We start from the raw sequence: 24,165 nt of genomic DNA, 5'->3' as shown, positions 1-24,165 counted from the left end.
AAGGAAAATCCAAATTCTTTACCTGAAATTATTTTGAAATCTAGCACTTGCCTAACTCTTCAGTCTAAGACCGCACACCATTCCTGCCCACTGATCCTGTTTCAGTCACAGCTGTCTTCTATCTCTTCCACAGATGTCAAGCTATTTTCCCACCTGAATTGTTCTTTCTCCATACCTTAAAAAAATCTCTCCTTCTAAGAGACATTGATAAGAGTGTGGTGGTTACCGGGGGGAGGGGGGAGAGGGAGAAGGAGAGGGGGAGGGGGAGGGGCACAAAGAAAACTAGATAGAAGGTGACAGAGGACAATCTGACATTGGGTGATGGGTATGCAACATAATTGAACGACAAGATAACCTGGATATGTTATCTTTGAATATATGTATCCTGATTTATTGATGTCGCCCCATTAAAAAAATAAAATTATTTTTAAAAAAATCTCTCCTTTTCATTCAGGATTCAGTTACTTATTCCACTCCACTCCACTCCACTCCACTCCACTCCACTCCACTCCACTCCACTCCACTCCACTCCACTCCACTCCACTCCACTCCACTCCACTCCACTCCACTCCACTCTACTCTATTCTATTCTATTCTATTCTATTCTATTCTATTCTATTCTATTCTATTCTATTCTATTCTATTCTATTCGATGGTGTGTTCATCACCCAAGGAAAATCTTATTCCATCACCATGTATCCCCCTTTTACCTTCCTCTGGCTCTCTTCACCTCCCTTCCTCTCTTTAAAATCCCATACTGTTGTCAGTGTCTGAGGTTTGTTTTTTCCTTTGCTTAATCCCTCAGTTTGAGTGTCACCTGCCCAGAGATGTTTGTCATGGAGATGCTATCTCCATGTTCTTTAGTGACTATTTTTCTATCAATTTCTTTAAAATAACATTTTTACAACTCAACATTTTCTTATATATTAGTTTAGTCATTCGTTGCTTGTCTCTAATTACTGGAATATAAAATCCACTGGAACAGGAGATGTTACCTGTCCTTCTCACTACATATTCCAAGCAACTAAAGATCAATAAACATTGGTGAAGGCAATATGCACAGATCAGTCTGGCAATTCCTGATTACATAAAGATTACAACCGAATATAAGGGATTAGATTTTTATCTTTTAAGAGAGAGAGAGATAGAGAAGAAGGGAGAGAGGTGAGAAGCATTGGTTCTTTTTTTTTTAAGATTTTATTTATTTATTTATTTATTTATTTATTTATTTATTACAGAGACAGAGAGAGAGTCAGAGAGAGGGATAGATAGGGACAGACAGGAATAGAAAGAGATGAGAAGCATCAATCATCAGTTTTTCGTTGTGACACCTTAGTTGTTCATTGATTGTTTTCTCACATGCACCCTGACCACAGGCCTTTGGCAGACCAAAGCCCTTACTCAAGCCAGCGACCTTGGGTCCAAGATGGTGAGCTTTTGCTCAAACCAGATGAACCTGCACTCCAGCTGGCAACCTTGGTGTCTCAAACCTGGGTCCTCTGCATCCCAGTCCAATGCTCTATCCACTGTGCCACTGCCTGGTCAGGCAAGAAGAATCAATTCATCATTGTGGTACCTTAGTTGTTCATTGATTGCTTTCTCATATATGCCTTGACTAGGGAGCTACAGCAGAGTAAGTGACCCCTTGTGCAAGCCAGCAACCATGGGCTCCAAGCCAGCGACTTCTGAGATCAAGCCAGTGACCATGGGGTCATGTCTAAAATCCCACACTGAATTTGGGAACCCCACACTCAATCCAGTGACCCCATGCTCAAGCCAGATGTGCCCATGTTCAAGCTGGTGACCTTGGGGTTTCGAACCCTGGTCCTCAGCATCCCAGGCCGATGCTCTATCCAATGCAATACCAACTGGTCAGGTTGGATTAGCTTTTTTAAAAGTGTAATTACAATTATACTAATGAGCACTGATAACCACCAAAGAGTATTTCAATCTTTTAAAAACCATAGTATACAATTTTGGGGGGCAAAGATAAATAGGGGTAAATGGAGGAATAGGTAAAAGGTAAACAGAGGACAAGAAAACAGAAAAGGCATCTCTGGAACCCAGACACCCTGCCTGGGAGCTCCGGTTTCCGCAAGACCTCACCATGATCTGCTGATCACTACTGAGAAATCCCTGAATGACTAGGCAAAACTTTTAGCCAACTATTTTGCTTCTTAGAATATTTTATTATATAATACAAGAATGGAAAAGCAAGTCTAGGGCAAGGCCTGTAAAAGCTGCAGCCCCTACTCAGGAGACAAGAATGTACGGCATCTAGCAGACTAGCTTAGTGATTCACTCTTCGGTAGGTACGAGGGAGGTTATTAGGATTTGCTGCCTCACTAACTCAAATGCACGAGCATGTTTACCCTAGGACTTTTATTCAAGTCCACACATTTTAGAGCACTCTAAAATCCTTTACTTTTACTTCCACTCTCTAGATTTTCACGCTACATTTTCAAGTGAAGCAATTTAGAATCAAATGACTATGCATCTATTTTGTGTGCGGAGTCCATACTATCAGCCTTTGACATTCCAGAGTTAACACTGGTTAATAAAAATCTTCCTGCTATGAGGCCAACAATGAAAACATTAACATTCAGAGTTGTCCTTGAAAGTCACATTGAATCTGAGGTTTTCTGAATTACATAAATCAGGACTGGGAACATTTCAAGTTGTTTCAGCCTGGAGTTTTAACATTAATAATTACAATAATATTTTGGTAGTCAGTATAGCATAAGTTGGTTTCTTTAATTTTGGCCAATTCTTTTCTCCGATAATTCAAGTATGAGAGTAAATATAATTACACATATTAAAAACAACTATAAATTAATACTATACTGTGCAATTTTTACATATAAATTATTTTCACTGTTTTAATATATTTTAGTAAAGGATCTTGAGCATTGTGTGAGCCATGATATGCTTATTTTCAGACTCAGATTTCATCTTTTTAAAGCACATGTGATCAACTATATTATTTATTTCCCCCAGTCCTTGGATTTTTGATTGTTTTGCTTATCTATTTGTTTCCTAATCAGAAATTGCATTCTTGTCATATTCATAAAGGATTTACGATGTATGCTTTTGCAGCCATACAGAAGCGCCAGTAAAGCTATCTGTGAGTTGGTAGCTTCAAAATCAAAGACACGAACTATCTGCACTTATATATTGATTAGAGGGGGGGAAAGAACCATGGGAAAGTCTCCACAGTGGCTGAAAATCGTATTGAGGGCACAACACCGGGGTAGATTAGCATAAACTCTATTTCTCTTTCCTCTTCTATGACTTTTTCAAACTAGATCTCTTCTTTTGCTCCTAATCAGGGATTAAAATAAAAATAGGTTAAACTGACCTTTCTGAGTATACCCAACAGCTGCAAGACAGAAGCTACTAAAACACAGAAACTTACTTCTTATTTTCCCAGGTATTAACCCTGAAAATAAGTAGTAATGAATATCACAGTATTAGCTAATCCCCCCACATCAGCGACAAAATACTATAAAATATCCAATGTAAAGTGTTCATTTTTTAATGAGGCTGATTCTCAGAAGTAGCAAAAATGCTACACACCAAAAAAATCTAAAAAAAAAATTTCTCTGCCAAACTAATGGATCCATGATGAATAAAGCCGTAATCATTGGTGCAAAGTATACCTTCTTGCTTCCTTCTTTGAGAAAACATGGATTCTCAAGACTACTAATTTTTAAAGTACATTAAAGTTTTATAAAGCTATTTTAAAATTAATTTTTAATTAAATACGTACTTCTTATGGATTTGAAGTTATCTTAGCTAGATTTATACAATGGAGATTTATAGTTGATATGCTAATTAAGCCTGAAATATGCATCAAATTATTCCAAATACAGATATACACCCAGAGAAGTACGCTACAATTTTGGCCTATCAGAAGATAATGTATTTAAATTAAAAAGTTATAATATATGATCGCTGAAGTATGTTTTTCTTAATTAAAAGCATATAAATTATTTATACACATATATATACGTACTAGGTATTTTATTATGTATGGATGCTTTGCCATAATTTTTATTAAAGTAATACATTTGTTACATTTACCAGATTTTTAAAAATATGTCATGTTCCTAATTAAGTTTCTATACCATTATTAGATAGAATCAAATGTCAGCAATGTTTGTTCTCTAATGTCAACTAACAATCTTTTTCCCCCTTATGTCAAGAAAAAAGGCCAACAGTAAAATTTAACATTAAAAAGGCCTACGTATGACAAACTTACATTTTTTATACTTCTATTTCTTATCAATTATCCTCTACTAAAAGCACCTGACCAAATTTGTTATTCCCCTTGTGCATATTCATAATTTTATGACTTAAATATGACTTTTATTCTACATCTTTTAAATGTCACCTCTGGCCCATGTCAAGTTGTTTTCTTTTGTTTTTGTTTGTTTTTTTTTTTTTCTGTTTTTTTTAAATGAAAGAACAGATAGTGAGACAGACTCCCGCACACACCATGAACAGGATTCACACAGCTACCCCCATCTGGGGCTGATGCTCAAATCAGCTGAGCTATCCTCAGCACCAGGGGCTGGCACTGGGACCAGCTGAGCCACTGGCTGCAGGAGGGGAAGAGACAGAGAAGAGGGAGAAGGAGGGGTGAGAAGCAAATGATTACTTCTCTTGTGTGCTCTCACCCAGAATCGAACCTGGGACATTCATACACTGGGCTGATGCTCTATCCACCAGGGCCAAAGTTGGGTTTTAATAACTAGCTTAAGATGATCACTGGAGACCTGACCAGGCGGTGGTACAGTGGATAGAGCATTGGACTGGGACACGGAGGATCCAGGTTCGAAACCCCAAGGTCGCCAGCTTGAGCGAGGGCTCATCTGGTTTGAGCAAGGCTCACCAGCTTGAGCTCAAGGCCGCTGGCTTGAACAAGGGGTCACTCGGTCTGCTGCAGCCCCCTCCCCATCACGGCACATATGAGAAAGCACTCAATGAACAACTAAAGTGCCGCAACAAAGAATTGATGCTTCACATCTCTTTCCCTTCCTGTCTGTTTGTCCCTATCTGTCCCTCTCTGTTTCTGTCACACAAAAAAGACAATCACTGGAGAAAGAGTCACTTCTGTGATGACTTCAGACTTATACTATTATACTGTAACTTTCTTATCACTCATGTGAAATATTACCTGAAAGATATGGTCATGGAAATATTTAAGGCTAGGGAATTACTTAATTTGCTACTGACAAGAGGTGAACAGCAACAATTAATAGAAAGATAGAGTAATAAGAAACATGAACACCTGACCAGGCAGTTGTGCAGTGGGTAGAGTGTCGGACAGGGACAAGGAAGATCCAAGTTCGAAACCCCAAGGTCACTGGCTTGAGCGCAGGCTCATCTGCCTTGAGCGCGGGCTCACCAGCTTGAGTGTAGGATCGCTAGTTTAAGAGTGGGATCAAACACATAACCCCATGGTCACTGGTTGAGTCCAAAGGTCACTGACTTGAAGCCCAAGTTTGCTGGCTTGCTTAAGCAAGGGGTCACTCAGTCTGCTATACCCTCCCCATCAAGACACAATTGAGAAAGCAATCAATGAACAACTAAGGAGACTAAGGAGCTACAACGAAGAATTGATGGTTCTCATCTCTCTCCCTTCCTGCCTCTCTGTCCCTAACTGTTCCTTTCTCTGTCTCTGTCTCTGTCACACACACACACACAAAAGAACAAGGTTGGGTCTCCTATAAGCTCCATAGGAGGGCATGCAATATTTCCCTTGGCCAGAGCGTATGCTCAGCAATATGGAACAGAAAAGGGCAAGTGGATGCCAAGGTTTATAGTTTATTTTATTATTTCTTTGACTTTAATGATTTACAGAAAACTGCTAATACTTGCTGGTCCTATAAACACAAACACACACACACACACACACACACCTAGAAACAACAAAAGTCATGGGTTCTAAATGAATTCTAAAGTCATCTACTGCCTCCCACATATCACTTTAAGTTAATATAATTACAAAGGTATTTAAAAAATATTAAGTTTAAGTAATTTGTAGTTGTTTAGCTTAGGCAAATAAATGTACACAGAAGGAAAAAGTAATGAGTACAAAAGTTCTATTAAATATAAAATTTACAAAAATAATCTTAAGAAGCCAGAAGAGTTCTGGGAACATGGGTAAATCCAACACCTAAGAAAGCAGTATCTTGGAAACTCCATGGCAGGACAAGAAGAAATCCCTAGATACTTATGAACAATTAGCTAATGCAAGCTAATGCAATACATCTAGATGTGAACTGATTTTATTTTCAAATCAAAATGTTCTGGCCAACTCAGAAAGTTTTATGATTTCTTAGGAAATGGTGGGGAGGTAGGCCGTTTACTGTCTGCTTTACCTCTTCTGCTTTGGCCATTCTTCCTTCCTACCTCCCATCCCCTCTGCACGGGCTAGGCTCTATACCCCTGCATCACTGAATGAAAGGACCTGGAAATGACTAATCATTTTATTGTCAGTCCAACATTCTCTTTGCTAAGCCTCACTGTTCACAATCTTGTCTAGTTTCCCATGAGGTTCTATTTATAATATGTAATTTTGTTGGAAATTCGCTGAATATTTTAAATAAGCTTCCCCAACAGGCTCTCCTAGAAGAACTTTTATTTTGATACCCACTTACTTCCGTGGGATCACATAGATATATTACTCTTTATATCAGAACCCATTGTTTGTACCTTGTTAAAAAATAAATGTTTAGCCTGAACAGACAGTGGCACAGTGGATCGAGCATAGGACTGGGATGCAGAGGATCCAGGTTCAAAACTCCGAAGTCGCTGGCTTGAGCGTGAGCTCATCAGCTTGAGCACAGGGTCGCTGGCTTGAGCGTGGGATCACAGACACGATGCCATGGTTGGTGGTCTGAGCCCTAAAGATGCTAGCTTGAGCAACGGGTCACAGGCTCAGCTGAAGGACTCCAGTCAAGGCACATATGAGAAAGCAATCAATGAACAACTAAGGTGATACAACAAAGAATTGATGCTTCTCATCTCTCTCCCTTTCTGTCTATCTGTCCCTTCTTCTGTCTCTGTCACAAAATTTAAAAAAAATGTTTACTTTCTCTGCTAACTTATAAACTACCCAAGGTGGGAGGGGGTCCTAAAGACCATTGTGATAAAGACATTTGAAAGATTTTAAAAGCACCTATTGTAGGAAGAGGGCTCAATAAATATGAAAAAATGTTTTAATACAAAGTTGACAATGTACCCCTACACATTTCAGAATATAAGTAGAAAAGGATATAGTGTAGATGACAGACTGATAAAAATGTGTGCATGATTAATTATGCAGGGTCTGAAACCAGATTTCCTGGGTCAGGTTCCTGGATGCATTGCTAACCAGCAATGCGACCTTTTAACAGTTTTCAACCACATCAAGCCTCTGCTTCCTAGTTTTAAATCTGGGACAGTACAGGTATTAGTACCTATTTATTCAGGTGGTGGGGAAGCCTGAGTAAGCTATAACTGCTTAGCACTTTGCCAGGCACACAGTATGTACTCAATAAATATTAACAGCATGTTAGCTCTAAAATCTCACACTGAGGCACATTCAGAACAAAGACTTTATACTGCAAGAAGCTGATATTCACCTAATTCCCATCACCTGATTCATGCTGCCCCCCACCTTCTAATCCTAAATACAGGACTGGAATGTGGTTTCAAAATCCAGGGAAAAAAGGGCTGGCATTACAGCAAACTATTAGGATCTCAAGAAATGTACACTGCTCACAAAAATTAGGGGATCAGGGGACGAGCAGATACACCCATACTTTCAGCCTTTTGTATAGGGCATTTTTTGCCAATGATATAAAAGTTGGTTTTGCATTCATTTACATAATTGAACAACTTTTTTTGACTTGGCGTTTGCTTTTCTAATTTTTTTTTTTTTTTTTGGCAGAGACAGTGAGTCATAGAGAGGGACAGACAGGAAGGGAGAGAGATGAGAAGCATCAATTCTTCGTTGCAGAATCTTAGTTGTTCACTGATTGCTTGTTTGTTGATTGCTTTCTTTTTTTTTTTTTTTTTTTTTTTTTGCATTTTTCTGAAGCTGGAAACAGGGAGAGACAGTCAGACACATTCCCACATGTGCCCGACCGGGATCCACCCGGCACGCCCACCAGGGGGCGACGCTCTGCCCACCAGGGGGCGATGCTCTGCCCATCCTGGGCGTTGCCATGTTGCAACCCTCCTGGGTGTCGCCATGTTGCGACCAGAGCCACTCTAGCGCCTGAGGCAGAGGCCAAGGAGCCATCCCCAGCGCCCAGGCCATCTTTGCTCCAATGGAGCCTTGGCTGCGGGAGGGGAAGAGAGAGACAGAGAGGAAGGTGCTGCGGAGGGGTGGAGAAGCAAATGGGCGCTTCTCCTATGTGCCCTGGCCGGGAATCGAACCCAGGTCCTCCGCACGATAGGCCAACACTCTACCGCTGATTGCTTTCTTATATGTGCCCTGACTGGGGGCTAAAGCAGAGCAGGTGACCCCTTGCTCAAGCCAGTCACCTTGGGTCAAGCTGGTGAGCCTTGCTCAAACCAGATGAGCCCGTGCTCAAGCTGGCAGCCTCAGGGTTTCGAACCTGGGTCTCCGCATCCCAGGCCGACACTCAACCCACTGTGCCACCGCCTGGTCAGGCAATCTATTTCTGACATCATTAACTTATCATTCCATTCTTACTCTAAGATCCATGGAAATAGCACTTCTGGCCATCAGTATTCATTCCCAATACCTTTGATAATGATATTATTCATATTTTAATCACTAAGTATTCTCAGTGTGCTGAAACTACAGAACATCATGTAAAAATATCTGATTTAGTAGTTTCCTCATTCTCAATAGCCATGACCTAGATCTTCAATTGTTAATGGAATAAAAAATGTTACACAGTATAAATTATCTGTGATAAATGTAGTTCTATTAAGTAAGAAAGTACTACCAGTTGTATCACTAGAAATGATTCTGTTCAGAACAGAAATATTAAACATTAAAATAATAGCATACTATAGTTAACAATGTTATATTCTTTAGAAAGAAACATAGGGCCATTTTCACCCGTATTTTTAACATGAGATTTGATGTTTGGGCATGAATTTTGTCATATTAGTTTTAGGAATATATTTCACAAGAAAAATTATTTTCTTGAAATTCACATTATTCTATCTGTTGTAGCTTTCTTCTTTGCCCCTTCTTTTTCTTGTTTTTCAACTGAATTTATTGGGGTGACACTAGCTAACAAAATTATACAGGTTTCCGTGCACTGTTTTACAACACATCATCTGTGAATCTTGTGAAGAATTTTCCCCTAAAATGCATTCTAATATCTTTATCTACTTAAATAATTCATTTTCATTATTAATGTGGTATGGTCTATTCAAGGGAACTGAAATAAATTGCTATTGGTTAAGGAAAACAGAAATTCCATACATGAAGCTAATTCAATAACTGAGAGATAAGGTCCTTCGTTTTTCTTTTTGATCCTCCCCAGAGGCCAGAAAATTCTAATAAACAAGAATTACAGGAACAACTGAGTATGGAAAATAAAGCTGGTGCTTCTGGGATGAGAGAGGGTCTTGGGTATTTATATTTTAGTAGATGCACTGATGTACTTTCAAACAAGGCAGAGTTATTTCAGTCATTGTTACTGAATCAGTATTCTGCAGTTTCTATAATAATTAAGCAGTATTCTGAGTAATTTGTAGCTGGAGTTCCTTGAATCTGTTAAAATAAGAATATGAGTATGGACTTCATTATAATTATTATTTTTAAATCAATGGAATTATCTAGTATACAAAGTTATAAGAAGTAGTGGTTGTTTACAATATGTTAATAGAAAATGAAATGTCTGCGCAATTTTATTTTAAAAATTAAAACTGAGTCTCATGCATATACTAGTATCTAGACCAGTGGTAGTCAACCTGGTCCCTACCGTAGTCAACCTGGTCCCTACCACCCACTAGTGGGCGTTCCAGCTTTCATGGTGAGGGGTAGCGGGACAACCAAAGTATAAATAAAAAGATAGATTTAACTATACTAAGTTGTTTTACAAAGATTTATTCTGCCAAACTTAGTGAAAATCTTACATAAAGTACTTGGTAAGTAATTATTATTATATGCTTTAACTTGCTGTAATTCTGCTTTATAAATTTTATAAAGTAAAGTTACTTCCCTACTTTATAAATCACCATTAATGTGGAACTGGTGGGCGGTTAGAAAATTTTACTACTAACAGAGATACAAAAGTGGGTGGTAGGTCTAAAAAGGTTTACAACCCCTGATATAGAACATATAAATGTGACGTTCTTCCAGACATTAACTTGCCAGTTATTAATATCAAAAGAATACAAATGGGATTTTCTTAGTTTCCTTTTCTGGTTATTCACTATTAGTGTATAGAAATACAACCAATTTTTAGATACTTACTTTGGATCCTACTATTGTACTTTACTGAATTTATCAGTTCTAATAGTTTTTTGGTGGAATCTTTAGGATTCTCTACGTACAATATCTTGTCATCTGAAAATAATGACAGTTTCATGTCTTTCTTTCCAACTTGGATGCTTTTATTTCTTCTCCTTGTCTGATGGCTGTGGCTAGTATTCCAGTACTATGTGGAATAGGAGTGGTGAAAGTGGACATCCTGTCTTGTTTGTGATCTTAAAGGAAATGCTTTTAGCTTTCCCCCACTGAGTATGAGGTTGGCTGTGGGCTTGTCATATACGAGTTTTCCCTGTTTTTATTAAAATTCAACTTCAGTCTCCCAATAGCCCAGTGTCAGGGTCTATTATGTCGAGATTTTTGCTCACTCCCTAAATCAATTCCCATTGGTTCTGCTGTTGATTTCTAAAATGTGTCTCAGACACATTACTGATTTCCAGTGATACTCTTTCATTCAGGCTCTATGGACTTTCTGTGGTGATATCTTCCTAACATGTCTTCTGGCCTCCTGTTCATCTGTGTTCTCATTTATCTTACAGGATACATCTTCCTTGCCTGACCAGTGGTGGCGCAGTGGATAAATCGTTGACCTGGAATGGTGAGGTCACTGGTTCAAAACCCCGGGCTTGCCTGGTCAAGGCACTTATGGGAGTTGATGCTTCCTGCTCTTCTCCCCCCATAAAAATGAATAAATGAAAAATAATAAAAAAAATCTTTGAAAAAAAAGGGATATCTTCCTAAAGATTAAATTTTTGTAAATCACCACTCTCTTCAGTTTAATTTCTCACCAATAATGGTTCTGTATTACTCACAAGGTAAACCGAAACTCATGAATCTTGAGTTCAAGACCTTCCATGATGAAGGTGTAGTCCTCTAGCACTGAGCATGTCATGACACATGACCCACGCAAGTGCTATACCAACATTTCCCCATCTCACTTCCTTTGTTCAGACAAACCACTGTTTTCAGCACATTCTCAAGCCATTTGCTACATTCCGCTTTGCACAATGATCACTTGTTTTCTGTGTCTTTGTCAAATGCATTAGAATGTGAGCTTCTTGAAGAAGACTCCATATACCGTAGGCCTCTTCACAGCACCCAGTGTGCTTTAAGAAGTGTTTGCTCAGTGATGTAGAATAGAATGCAACAGAATTAAATGAAATGTCAAATCTTTTAGCAGGATTACAACGAAACTTTCCCCGTTACATGGACATCTAGATCATTTTAAATGTCAGCAGAAGAGGATATTTCACAGTCTTAACAACCCAATTTTTCTTTTTTCTTTTTTTTGGGTATTTTTCTGAAGCCGGAAACGGGAGAGACAGTCAGACAGACTCCCGCATGCGCCCGACCGGGATCCACCCGGCACGCCCACCAGGGGGGCGAAGCCCTGCCCACCAGGGGGCGATGCTCTGCCCCTCTGGGGGCATTGCTCTGTTGTGACCAGAGCCACTCTAGCACCTGGGGCAGAGGCCAAGGAGCCATCCCCAGCGCCCGGGCCATCTTTGCTCCAGTGGAGCCTCGGCTGCAGGAGGGGAAGAGAGAGACAGAGAGGAAGGAGAGGGGGAGGGGTGGAGAAGCAGATGGGCGCTTCTCCTGTGTGCCCTGGCCGGGAATCGAACCCGGGGCTTCTGCACACCAGGCCGACGCTCTACCACTGAGCCAACCGGCCAGGGCAACAACCCAAATTTTTAAGATTAAGCTTCTAGAAAAGGATGGGTGACTGAATTTCTAAGAGGTCATTTAATTTGTATTAATCAGTACTTAACATATACCACCGAAGTCAGAACACAGTGCACGTGTCCATCTGTATCTGCAAATTCCAATAACCTATATGGTAAGGACTTTGTTGATGCTCTTATTAAGCTAATAGAGCTAATGAAAAAAAAAATCCAAACCTCTTGAGAGAATGAGGAACCTTGCTGGTAAACTAAGCTTTAAATTTCATCTCAATCACACTGTCCCATGAGACAAAAGATTCCTCCGGCAAATATTTTGCTTTTGATTCAAATAAGAATAGCAAACTTCTTTCCCGTTAATGAATGTTCAAGCCCACAATAGACTTTTGTTCAATAATACTGTCATTTCAATGGAAATCCTTTCATTCCTTATCAACATTACTAATAAAGTCTGTCTCTTAAGACAGAAATAACCAACCAATTATTTCTGACATGTTCTTTCACATGGGGAACAAGAGACTCAATTTGTTCACTCCCCAGAGAATCACTTTTGAGTGACTCGTATCTAAAGTAAAGCTGCAAATTCTCTCCCCAATTCAGCAGCTCTGAAGAATGAAAGGTCTCTTTCAAATCTGTCAGCAAAGTGAACTTTTTTCTAGTTACCCAGAGTTATGAGTTTGGCTAGATTTCATAGCGACTACCAATACTGGATCGATTGTTTTACCCTGCTTTAATTGGTGAATTCAGTAAAAGTGATTTAATCTCCATGGCATTTCACAGTGGATCAATTTCTAGCCTGCCTTGTAATAAAATACTGCTGAAATGAAGAGAGCAAAGGATCTTATCACAGAACACGGAGAAGCGTATCTGTAATATTCATGGTATAGTGGCGAGACTTGCAAACATTTGTATTTTGAGAGAGTATGTGCACCTATTGTAAACCCTCTGATCTGAGCAGAATTTAAATTTATTTCCAGCAACAAAGCCTGTATCTTTAATTTTGTCATCTACAATCATCTTTTAGGGAAAAAATACAGGATGATGCAAGGATTTAATAGATAACTATACAAAGTAAGAAACCTAAATGTTACAGTAGTGAGGCGTGTGGTCACGCAGCAGAATGGGGGGCTTCTTGACTACTTCAAAGTTACTGATGCACTTTGTTGTCAGAAGGAGACACTTTCTTATTTTTATTCAGTTACAATTCTTGGGAATAAAAGCTGCAAAGTGAATCGATAACTATTTAAATAAGGCTTTAGATTAAACTCAGTTACCTAAGGAAAGAAAATTTATCTTCTGTTCTATGAAGCATGGCAAGACTAACAAAAAATTCACTTCTTATAGTGTGATCTTTTAAATAAATTTAACTCCTTTATAAATTGTTTGATATTGTTTAATCATTTCCCTCCCACCATCATTAATTCAAGTAACAACAACAAAAAAAAACTATAATCAACTGTAACACTTTCTCTTGGCTGTGTTTTCTCCTGGCCTTAATTTTATTAAAAATAATCAATCCTGAAGGGGGTTTAAATAGTTACACGTGAAAGTTGGCCTCACTTTCTGAGTCAGCAAACTAATTCCTTCTGCTTTCTTTTATGCACTTACATGAGTAAGTCCCGGATGTACAAGATTACACAGTCAACTTGCATAGCATTCTGCGGCTTTCTTTTTGTTTCAAATTATTCTCTTCAAAGCAATTTCGTACTCATCAGAAATGGCAAATTTTCAAGTAATAGAATCCATTCAAATTTTATGACAGTAATAGTCAACTAGTTTCCATTCTAGTCACTCTATATCCTCCAGAGGAAAGTACAAATCATTTCAGGTCATTGTCAGAGTTGAAGAGCCTGAGTGGCCCCTCTAACCTTAACCGAGTCTGTTCAGCGCTCCGGGCTAAGACCTTTCCTCGTTGTCGCCCTTAGTCATTCACACTGCCAGCTGCCCTACCATTCATCTGTCACATCTCTTTCGGGGTCTTTCTTACTGGCTTCCGCCTTAGACTCCGGGCATCCAGTGCCAACATCCTTCCCACTGATATTCAATGACACTGGCCTTTGTCTTGCCCTTTCCTGAAATGCCTCGCAGTCCAAATCTAATAGAAACATTAAAACCATGTCCAGAAGAAACACCAGAAACCAAGTGGCTTGCATTTTTATTTCTAAAGTGAAGAGATGGGGACCCTGTGGGACTAGGTAATGTCTGAAAATCATACATTTAGTAAAGCTGGGAGAGTCTTCTGGCTTCCAGGGTAGGAAGGTTGTGTATATTGGTGTTCCTCCCAAACAGGCCTTCAGAAAAGGTTTAAGGCACAAACAGTTTATTTGGGAAGTGATCTCAGAAGGTATTATTTATTTATTCTTTTTTTTTTTTTTTTTGACAGAGACAGAGAGTCAGAGAGAGGAACAGACAGGGACAGACAAACAGGAAGGGAGAGAAATGAGAAGCATCAATTCTTTGCTGCAGCTCCTTAGTTGTTCAGTAACTGCTTTCTCATATGTGCCTTGACCGGGGGCTACAGCAGACCGAGTGACCCCTTGCTCAAGCCAGCAACCATGGGGTCACGTCTATGATCCCATGCTCAAGCCAGCAATCCCACACTCAAGCTGGCGACCTCGGGGTTTTGAACCTGGGTCCTCTGTGCCCCAGTCCAATGCTCTCTATCCACCATGCCAGTGCCTGTTCAGGCCCAGAAGGCATTATGAGAGGGCAGAAACACAAGACCCCATGGCCATCACCATCAGGAGTCAGTCCTGCTGGGAAAACTCTGAGAGATTGTGGGAACACGGAGGCACATTGGCAAAGATTCTGGGGTGTTTATCCCTCACCTCCCAGCTCTGGCGACGCTAACTCCATTTCCTGCCTGCTCACAACTGGTGAGACTCTCTCGCAGCTAGCAAATGCTCTCAGACAGAAGCCACTGGCATACACAGAAACTGCGCACACGTAGCTGCCAGTGGAGGCCAAGGGGAAGAGGGCGGCACACAGCCCACCAGCGGAAAGCAGGGTTCACGCGGGAAAAGCGGTGCCGTTCACGATCTACCACCAGCTCTACCTACTGGATCAGATGTTGAGTTAAAATCGATGTGACAAGTTGTCCTCTCCTAGTCACGTGAAATGAAAATTAAAATATGGTTGGTACTTCTCTTCCTGGTGAAGTAGTGGATAGGGATCACCATATCTACCGCTCTCCTTAAACTGCTTGATCTTAAACTTCTGTGACCAAAACACCGCTTTGGGGGCAGTTGTAGCAAGGGATAGATACATGTGTCATTGAAATTGAAAGCTCATTATAGAAGATCAGGGGACTTAAAACGAAACATTATCTTTTTTTCGTACAGAACTGTGAAGCTAGCTCTGATAAAATTTTATAAAAAGAGATGATCAAGTTGGGTGAGATGCAGATTTACGAAGTTTGAGTTGAGAGAGCAGATACTTCTTTAAAACCATAAATCGGCCTGGCCTGCAGTGGTACAGTGGGTAGAACAGGGGTAGTCAGCCTTTTTAGACCTACCGCCTACTTTTGTTAGCAGTAAAATCTTCTAACCGCCCACCGGTTCCACAGTAATGGTCATTTATAAAGTAGGGAAGTAACTACTTCATAAAATTTATAAAGCAGATTCACAGCAAGTTAAAGCATATAACAATAATTACTTACCAAGTACTTTATGTCGGATTTTCACTAAGTTTGGTAGAATAAATCTTATAAAACAACTTACTATAGTTACATCTAACTCTTTATTTATACTTTGGTTGCTCCGCTACCGCCCACCATGAAAGCTGGAATGTCCACTAGTGGGCGCTAGGGACCAGGTTGACTACCACTGGGATAGAACATTGACCTGGGATGCTAAGGTCACGGGTTTGAAACCCGGGGCTTGTCGGGTCAGGGCACCTCCAGCAAGTAATCAATGAACAACTATGTGAATCAATATGAAGCAACTGTGAGTTGATAGTTCTCATTCCTTGTCCCCACTCCACTTTGTAAAATAATAAAAAAAAAATTAAAAAAGAAATTTTAAACCATAAATCTAAGAACCACAAATCCTGAGTGAAGTTGCCAGATAAAATCCAGGATACACAGTAAACTCTGAATTGTAAATAATGAATGAATAATTTCACACATATTTACACTAAAAAAAAACTCCTCAAACTCTTCATTTATCTTAAATTCAAACTTAACTACATTTCTTGTATTTTTATTTGCTAAACCTGGCAATCTAAATCCCAGGCCAATCATGAAGGTTCTTCCATTTGTGTGTGTCCTGACAAACCAACTCGGCAAGGCCCAGAGCTAATTTTACAATGATTATTAGAATGAAGCCCCCTGAAAATTTCAGGTCAGTAACATTCTTATAGAAATCCTAACCATGGAAATGGGAAATTCTTCTGGGCAATCATGTGGCATCACTGTAAATGTACAAATAAACTGAAGAAAGATAAGCTGGAAATACTAAAATGAATAGATGCTGTCTTTTATAGGAAAGCAATGCCACAAATGTTCATTTTTCATAAAGCTTGGTCTGCTCCAAGACATTATAAATTGAAGGTAAAAAACATGTAAAAAAAAAATCTTGTCTTATTACTTAAATTTGCATTGCAGGTAATCCCTGCAGAGATTCTTCCAATAAATCAAAGCTTTAATAAATCACACATCCTCACTGTTCTCTTCCAGGAATAAGTTTGACGTTTCTTCTCAAATATGAAAACCCTAGTTCTGTTATATTTGAAAAATAAATATTTCAAAAAGCATTAGGCAAAAATGATTTAAAAACTCTTCTTGACTGAAGTTTTTATTATTTCCTATCGGTAAACCACAAGGTATACATGTGTGTATCTGATACGCCTATACACAGAGAGTTAGTTTTCCAGGAGAAAGTAAGTAGCATAACATATACTAACCTTATGCTGTTGTACTTGGCGTTTCAGGTCCTCAAGATCAGGTCCAAGGGGCTCTTTCTCCATTTTCCTTGTTCTCTCTTCTGTTTTTGTTAGCCAGTCATTTAACTCCTTCAGTTGTTGATTCTGGAGATCCATTAGAACTTTATGTAAACTGAAAATTTGAAAGATGTCCATTATTACCTATGTCAAAAAAACTTCAATCACCATTATTAACTCTGTAACTTAGGTAAAAGTGTTGACATTTATAATTTATGGTATGTTCATTATTTGGCATCTGTTAGACATTTTGAAGGTAAGTCGAGACTACCATCCACCATCTCTGAGATTATTCTTTCTCCGATTCATTCCAGTTCACACACCCCAGTTTTTAGATAGTTTCACACAGCTAACTCAGGTGAACATGCTAAGGAAATGAGAACCATCTTCGGCAACTGAACTAGTGGTATCTCTTGGCAATTGTTTTATTTTTATTTCCATTATTTTAATATGGGGGGGGGTGATTAAAGATAGCCACAAATTCTTTGTCACTCTTCCCATGAAGAGATGGAGTCTAATTCCCATCCTCGTGAATATGAACTAGCTCTGTGGTTTGTTTTGACCAATAGAATACAACAATGCACCAGTTGCACATGTAGGCTATAAGAGCACAGGCAGCATTTAAACTCTCTCTCTTCCCCTGAACCCAGCATTCATGCTGTGAGGAAGGCCAGGTTAGACTACTGAAAGAGTAGAGCCTGCGCTGAGAGTGAGGTTGGATGATGAACCGCTATTTTAAAAGTTGAGCTTTCTGCTGAGTGCAGCACAATGAGTGACCCCAGCCATATGAAATCACAGAACCACCACCTATGTAAACCTTGCCCATATTCCAGACCTGTAGAACCATGATGTCATTATAAATTGTGTTCAGCAACTAACTTTGGGAAGCATCTGTTATGCAGAAATATACAAATTAAATCATATTTTTTCAAAGATGTACTAGTAGGCTGGGTAATGGATCAAAAGTCCAAATGCTTGGGTTCTCGGCCTGGCTATGTGCCCTAGAAACAAGTTCTTATACCTTCTCAATTAGTATTCATCATCAGGGACGTGGGATCAGAACTGCCTACCAATCACACAACTACATGATGAGGATGAAAATTATAATTGAGATTATTTCAACCATTAATTCAACAAAAATGTGAAACTTAAATGAAAAATGTTAGTATCTATTTCAAGGTAAATATTCTGTATAAAGGCATATTTAACCCTTTAAGTAGTCCAAACATTGATGTATGTCCTTGTGCCTCCTGACCATCCAGAGCAGGGGTCCCGAAACTTTACACAGGGGGCCAGTTCACTGTCCCTCAGACCATTGGAAGACCGCCACATACAGTGCTCCTCTCACTGACCACCAATGAAAGAGGTGCCCCTTCCAGAAGTGCGGCCGGGGCCGGATAAATGACCTCAGAGGGCCGCAGTTTGGGGACGCCTGATCCAGAGTATTACGGTAACAAATTTTTTTATTTTAAAAATGTGTATGACAACATTAAAAAAAAAAGGAAATGCATGCTCTTCTTGTTTCCACAAATTGGTTATAAAACAAACATGATTTTCAGTTAATAAAATTGTAACTGGAACTAATTCTATTTTTGGGAAAAAAAACTCACTCCCAGAGGTCAACAAGCATGAAAATAACTCACTACTCAAAGAGTTAAAGCATTTTTGGAAACCACAGCTTATTGAACAGTGATCTTACAACATGGAGAAGGAGGATATAATTTGAATTAGGAATTCACTATTCTGATTATAAAATTGTTACCAGAAATTTTCATCAGTCAGTATATTTAATCATGTAAAATATACACAAAACTGAGTGTTTAAAATATTGAGATCCCACCATTTTTTTGACCTTTAAACATTACAGAGCTGCCTGTCCCCTAAGGTGCATTGCGATCAGAAGTCTATGAGTGTGAGCCTTCAGTTATCACACAGTAAAAATTAGACAACTTTTCATGCAAAGCAACCCTGATGAAGCAGCTATGTAAGTGAAAGTAAAAACTACAAGTTGCTAGATGAAGCCTCTTAGACAATGGATACCACCGCAGTAGCGCAAAGTATATAAATCTCTCCCTTTCTTGCTTTGCCCATCCCTGGAGAACTGACCTGATACTAACATTTCATGAGAACCGGCTGCAGTACCATTCCTTGTGTTTGTTGCTGCCTGATTTGTCATTACATGAAGCTACAAATTTTACTTTTCAAAAACTGAAGGGGAAAAAACTCACATTATTATTTAAACTTGAAGAAATGTCTCAGGTCTAAAAAGCATTTGTTAGTTAACAAGAGATGTCATTTTAAAATAGTCTTTACCGTTTTTAACTTTGGATAGCTATTTAATTCAACAAGTACACACTGAGTTGCATATCTCTGTTGGAAATTATTTGTTAGGAACGGACAAAAGAAAATATCTACTCAGGTATTGAAGTAGCTTAGAGACATTTAGAGAAATAGCTATATCAACAATTACAGGATTATAAAGGACACCATTATCATTAGATTTATATACATGTCAGAGAGTGCATAAAAAGAAGCTCCAAACTGACCTGGGGTCATCAGGAATGATGTCCTTACAGAACACATAGTCTAAAAGTTGAGACTTGAAAAACTAATTCATATACATATTACCTGTATCTATAGTGTTCACAAAACTTAGTGGATATTTTATCACTTCATTGTCATTTTGAAATATCCCCTAATTCTGCTCACAAAAATTAGAGGAAATTTTATAGCTTCATATTCATTTTGAAATATCCCGTAATTTTTGGGAGTATAGATATTACTGGTAGAAAAATGAGAAAGACCCACACAGCCCTTCACTGTCACAGAGTATACATTCTGAGGACGGAAACCAGAGATAACACATAGCTCATTAGGCCATTACTTAATTATAATTGTGATCATGCTATAAATGAGAGTAATTGAATTGAGTCTTTGAAGTCAAGAAAGACTTTTTTGGGAAATACTGATATTTGAAGAATTCAAACACTTGAAGAGGAAGTGGTGAAGAGAAAGGGGTAAGCAGTCTCTATATAGAAGGAACCACCAGTGCAAAGGCCTTGAGGCAACATAGAGGAATAGTAAGGGCAGTACAGCTTGAAAATGTAAGGTGTGGGAGACTCATACAGTGTCATACCCTCCACCAATCCCTGGGACTTGGGAGATTTCCTGAACTCTGCCTGAAAATCTAAAGTCTGAACCTCGAGCAAGCATTTATGTTTGTTTCTGTCTAGGTGATTCTGATGCACACTTGAGTTTGAGAAGCACTGCTATAATGTAATCTGCATCCACAACTTTACCCAAACTCTGCTCAGGAGACCAATATATTATCAATATTAACATCAATAGAAGGGCATGTGTCAGCACCCAGGAATTAGTTATTAGGAGTTATTTTGACACGAGGCCATTACATTCTCATTCAGATGTCACCTCTACTTACAGAGAAAGGTGTGACCTTCAACTCCTTAAGAATGGCTTCTGACTTGAGACTCAAAGAGTCATGGATTGTACATGTATGGAGCTTGTACTTCACCTCAGAATAAGTTTGAAAACAGAAAGATACAAGTGGGGGGACAGCAGTCAGCATGAAGCGTGAAATAACTAGTACACATCCCTTTCCAGAAAGGCTTCTGGGAAGATAGGTGTTAACTGTGGAAATATTTATTTCTCTTTTTTGTGTGTGACAGAGACAGAGAGAGAGAGACAGACAGACAGACAGAGAGAGGGACAGATAGAGACAGACAGGAAGGAAGAGAAATGAGAAGCACCAATTCTTCGTTGCGACACCTTAGTTGTTCATTGATTGCTTTCTCACATGTGCCTTGAGGGGGGGGGCTACAGCAGACCGAGTGACCCCTTGCTCAAGCCAGTGACCTTGGGTTCAAGCCAGCAACTTTGGGTTCAATCTGGTTAGTTGTGCTCAAACCAGATGAGCCCGCACTGAAGCCGGCGACCTTGGGGTTTCAAACCTGAATCTTCTGTGTCCTAGTCTGACGTTCTATCCACTGCACCACCGCCTGGTCAGGCAATATTTATTTTTCTTACCTCAGGACTTGGCTAGATACTGGGAAACAGTAGTCCACATGCCAGGTTTGGTCTCACATCAGTTGAAAATAGATTGAAACTGTTGTCAATAGCTAAAAATCCTGAGACACCACATGAAAACTTCTGACCTAGCCATTCTTGAGAATATCTTAACAGGATTTGTACAGTTGAGAATCAATTGTACTTCACAGACCAGGCATGAGCTCTCCAGTTTGTCACAGTCCCCACTACTCCTTCCCCTCCTTTATACACACCATTTCACTCTAAATTCTCTCTGATAATGGGCCTTTGGACATCCTGCCCTTTGATTTTTGTCATGGGTTCTCAAACCTGAATAGGTACAGAGATCACTTCAGGATTCTGATTTAAATTCAGGGAGTCAGATCTAAGAACTTTGATTTCTTTTTTTCCATTTCATTTTTCATTACAGATGATATTCAATATTATTTTATATTAGTTTCAGGTGTAAGAAATAGTGATTAGACAGTTATATAATTTACAAAATGATCCTTCTCATAATTTAAGTACCCAACTGACACCATTCATAGTTATGACAATATTATTGACTATAATCCCCATTGCATACTATATATATATCGCTGTGACTATTTTGTAACTACCAATTTGTTTCTCAGTCCTTTTACCTTTTTCACCCAGTCCTCACCCCCTCTCCCCTCTGCCAAGCATCAGTTTGTTCCCTGCATCTGTGAGTCGGTTTCTGTTTTGTGTGTTCATTTATCTTGTTCCTTAGATTATATATATATAAGTGAAATCATATGGTATTTGTCTTCCTCTGACTCATTTCACTTAGCACAATACTCTCTAGGTCTATCCATGCTGGTGCAAATGGTAGGATTTCATTCTTTTTATGGCTGAATAATATTCTAATGTTTAAATGTACCACAGGTTTTTCTAAACTCCTCCACAGATAGGCACTTGGGCTGCTTATATATCTTGGCTACTGTAAATAATTCTGCAATGAACATAGGGGTGCATACATTCTTTTGAATTAGTATTTTGGGTTTCTTTGGATATATACTCAAAAGTAGCCATAAGGCAGTTCCATTTGTAGTTTTTGAGGATCTCCATACTGTTTTCCATAGTCACTGCAACAGTTTGTATTCCCACCAGCAGCACACAAGTATTCTCTTTTGAAATCTTTCATTTCTAACAAATTTTCAGGTGAAGTGAAGCCAATGGATGAAGTGAGGCCATGGATGACACTTTGAACAAGAATCTAGGTGAGAATATTGCATCTTTGAAAATTGGCCCTGGCCAATTGGCTCAGTGGTAGAATGTCAGCCCGGTGTGTGGATGTCCCGGGTTTGATTCTCAGTCAGGGCACACAGGAGAAGCGACCATCTGCTTTTCCACCCCTTCCCATCCTCTCTCTCTCTCTCTCTCTCTTCCCATTCTGCAGCTATGAGTCAATTGGTTGGAATGCATCATCCCAAGCGTTGAGGATGGCTGCGTGAAGCCTCTGGCCTCAGGTGCTAAAATAGCTCAGTTGCAAGCATGGTCCCAGATGGGCAAAGGATCAGCCTCAGATGGGGGTTGTGGGTGGATCCTGGTCAGAGCACGTGTGGGAGTCTGTCTCTCTATCATTCCTCCTTTCATGTGGAAAAGAGAAAAAAAAAGGAAATCACTGCTAGTCTTTTTAAGGTGAGTATGTGTTTAATCCACTAGTAGCAAGTGCTCAAACGTGGAAGATTAGAGAGGCACACATTAATCTGATGCTGACCAGAAAATATAACAGGGTTTTATACTTAGCATGCTTCCAGACACAGAGCAGTGACAGGACCGCTGAAGCCGCTCCCTGTCGCTGAGCCCCATGACATTTCACAACGCATGTCAGATAATTGGGGTAGGTGAACATTCCAGTTACTGTGTCTAGTGCACAACTGACTTAAAGTGAGATAAACCCCAAAGAACAAAACATTGTCTTAAGGATGGAACTTCCGAGAGGAAATGAACCTGAAGATAAGACAATCTGAAAAAAGAAGATGATACCCCCCAAAAATGATGCCCAAGTATGGAACATCTGTGAAGAGCTTAACTTTGTATGCTTTTCCTTTGGACTACAGAAACAATTATTTGTAATATAATGTTCAAAGATGTTTTGCTTTTCCATTGTTGTTACTTCAAATATTGTAATTATTCAGTAACGTCTGGGCAGTCCTGACTGCTTTCTGTGTCAGAGTCATATGAAATAAATTAACAGGTGGTGAAAGGTGCTATATTTCGTTCACTTATTGAGGCCTTTGAAGAGAGAGCAGCAAAACATGCAAACTAATTACAACCACAGTTCCCGGGCGAGCTGCACGGAAGTGAGTGGTGGCCAGAAGAGTGGAAGAAGCAACCATGAGAACACATTGATGGCTGCCAGGGGGGAGGGGTTGGGGGAACTGGGTGAAGGTGAAGGAATTGAAGAAAGGCAAAAAGGCCCTGGCCGGTTGGCTCAGCGGTAGAGCGTCGGCCTGGCGTGCGGGGGACCCGGGTTTAATTCCCGGCCAGGGCACATAGGAGAAGCACCCATTTGCTTCTCCATCCCTCCCCCTCTCCTTCCTCTCTGTCTCTCTCTTCCCCTCCCGCAGCCGAGGCTCCACTGGAGCAAAGATGGCCCGGGCGCTGGGGATGGCTCCTTGGCCTCTGCCCCAGGCACTAGAGTGGCTCTGGTAGCAACAGAGCTACCTCCCGGAGGGGCAGAGCGTCGTCCCCGGTGGGCATGCCGGGTGGATCCCGGTCGGGCGCATGCGGGAGTCTGTCTGACTGTCCCCGTTTCCGGCTTCAGAAAAATACAAAAAAAAGTTAAAAAAATTTTTAAAAAAGGGTAAAAAAAAACAGTAATACACAGACAACAGTGTGGTGATTGCCTGGAGAAGAGGTGGAGGAGGGTACAAAAGGCATAAACAGTGATGACGGAGACTCGACTTTGACAGGGGTGAACACACTATATGGTGTATAGAGATGTGCTATAAAATCGGGCACCTGAAAGCTGTGTAAATGTGTTAACTTGTGTCACAATAGTAAATTTCA

The 24,165-nt window shown here is 39.8% G+C and overlaps 1 protein-coding gene across 4 annotated transcripts in view; it reads right to left on the bottom strand.

The window, feature by feature from the left end:
* Window positions 1-24,165, bottom strand: part of DMD (dystrophin) — a 2,360,554-nt gene that overhangs the window by 1,647,859 nt on the left and 688,530 nt on the right. For all 4 annotated transcript variants that reach the window (XM_066250305.1, XM_066250306.1, XM_066250308.1 and 1 more), the window contains exon 12: window positions 17,050-17,200. In XM_066250305.1, coding sequence (XP_066106402.1) covers window positions 17,050-17,200 — 151 coding nt within the window. The remainder of the gene's footprint in view (window positions 1-17,049; window positions 17,201-24,165) is intronic.

This window comes from Saccopteryx bilineata, chromosome X, assembly GCF_036850765.1.
Source record: "Saccopteryx bilineata isolate mSacBil1 chromosome X, mSacBil1_pri_phased_curated, whole genome shotgun sequence".
Taxonomy (NCBI): Eukaryota; Metazoa; Chordata; class Mammalia; order Chiroptera; family Emballonuridae; genus Saccopteryx; species Saccopteryx bilineata.
The sequence above is the reverse complement of the archived record's forward strand: the minus strand, read 5'-3'. Positions and strand labels throughout refer to the sequence as shown.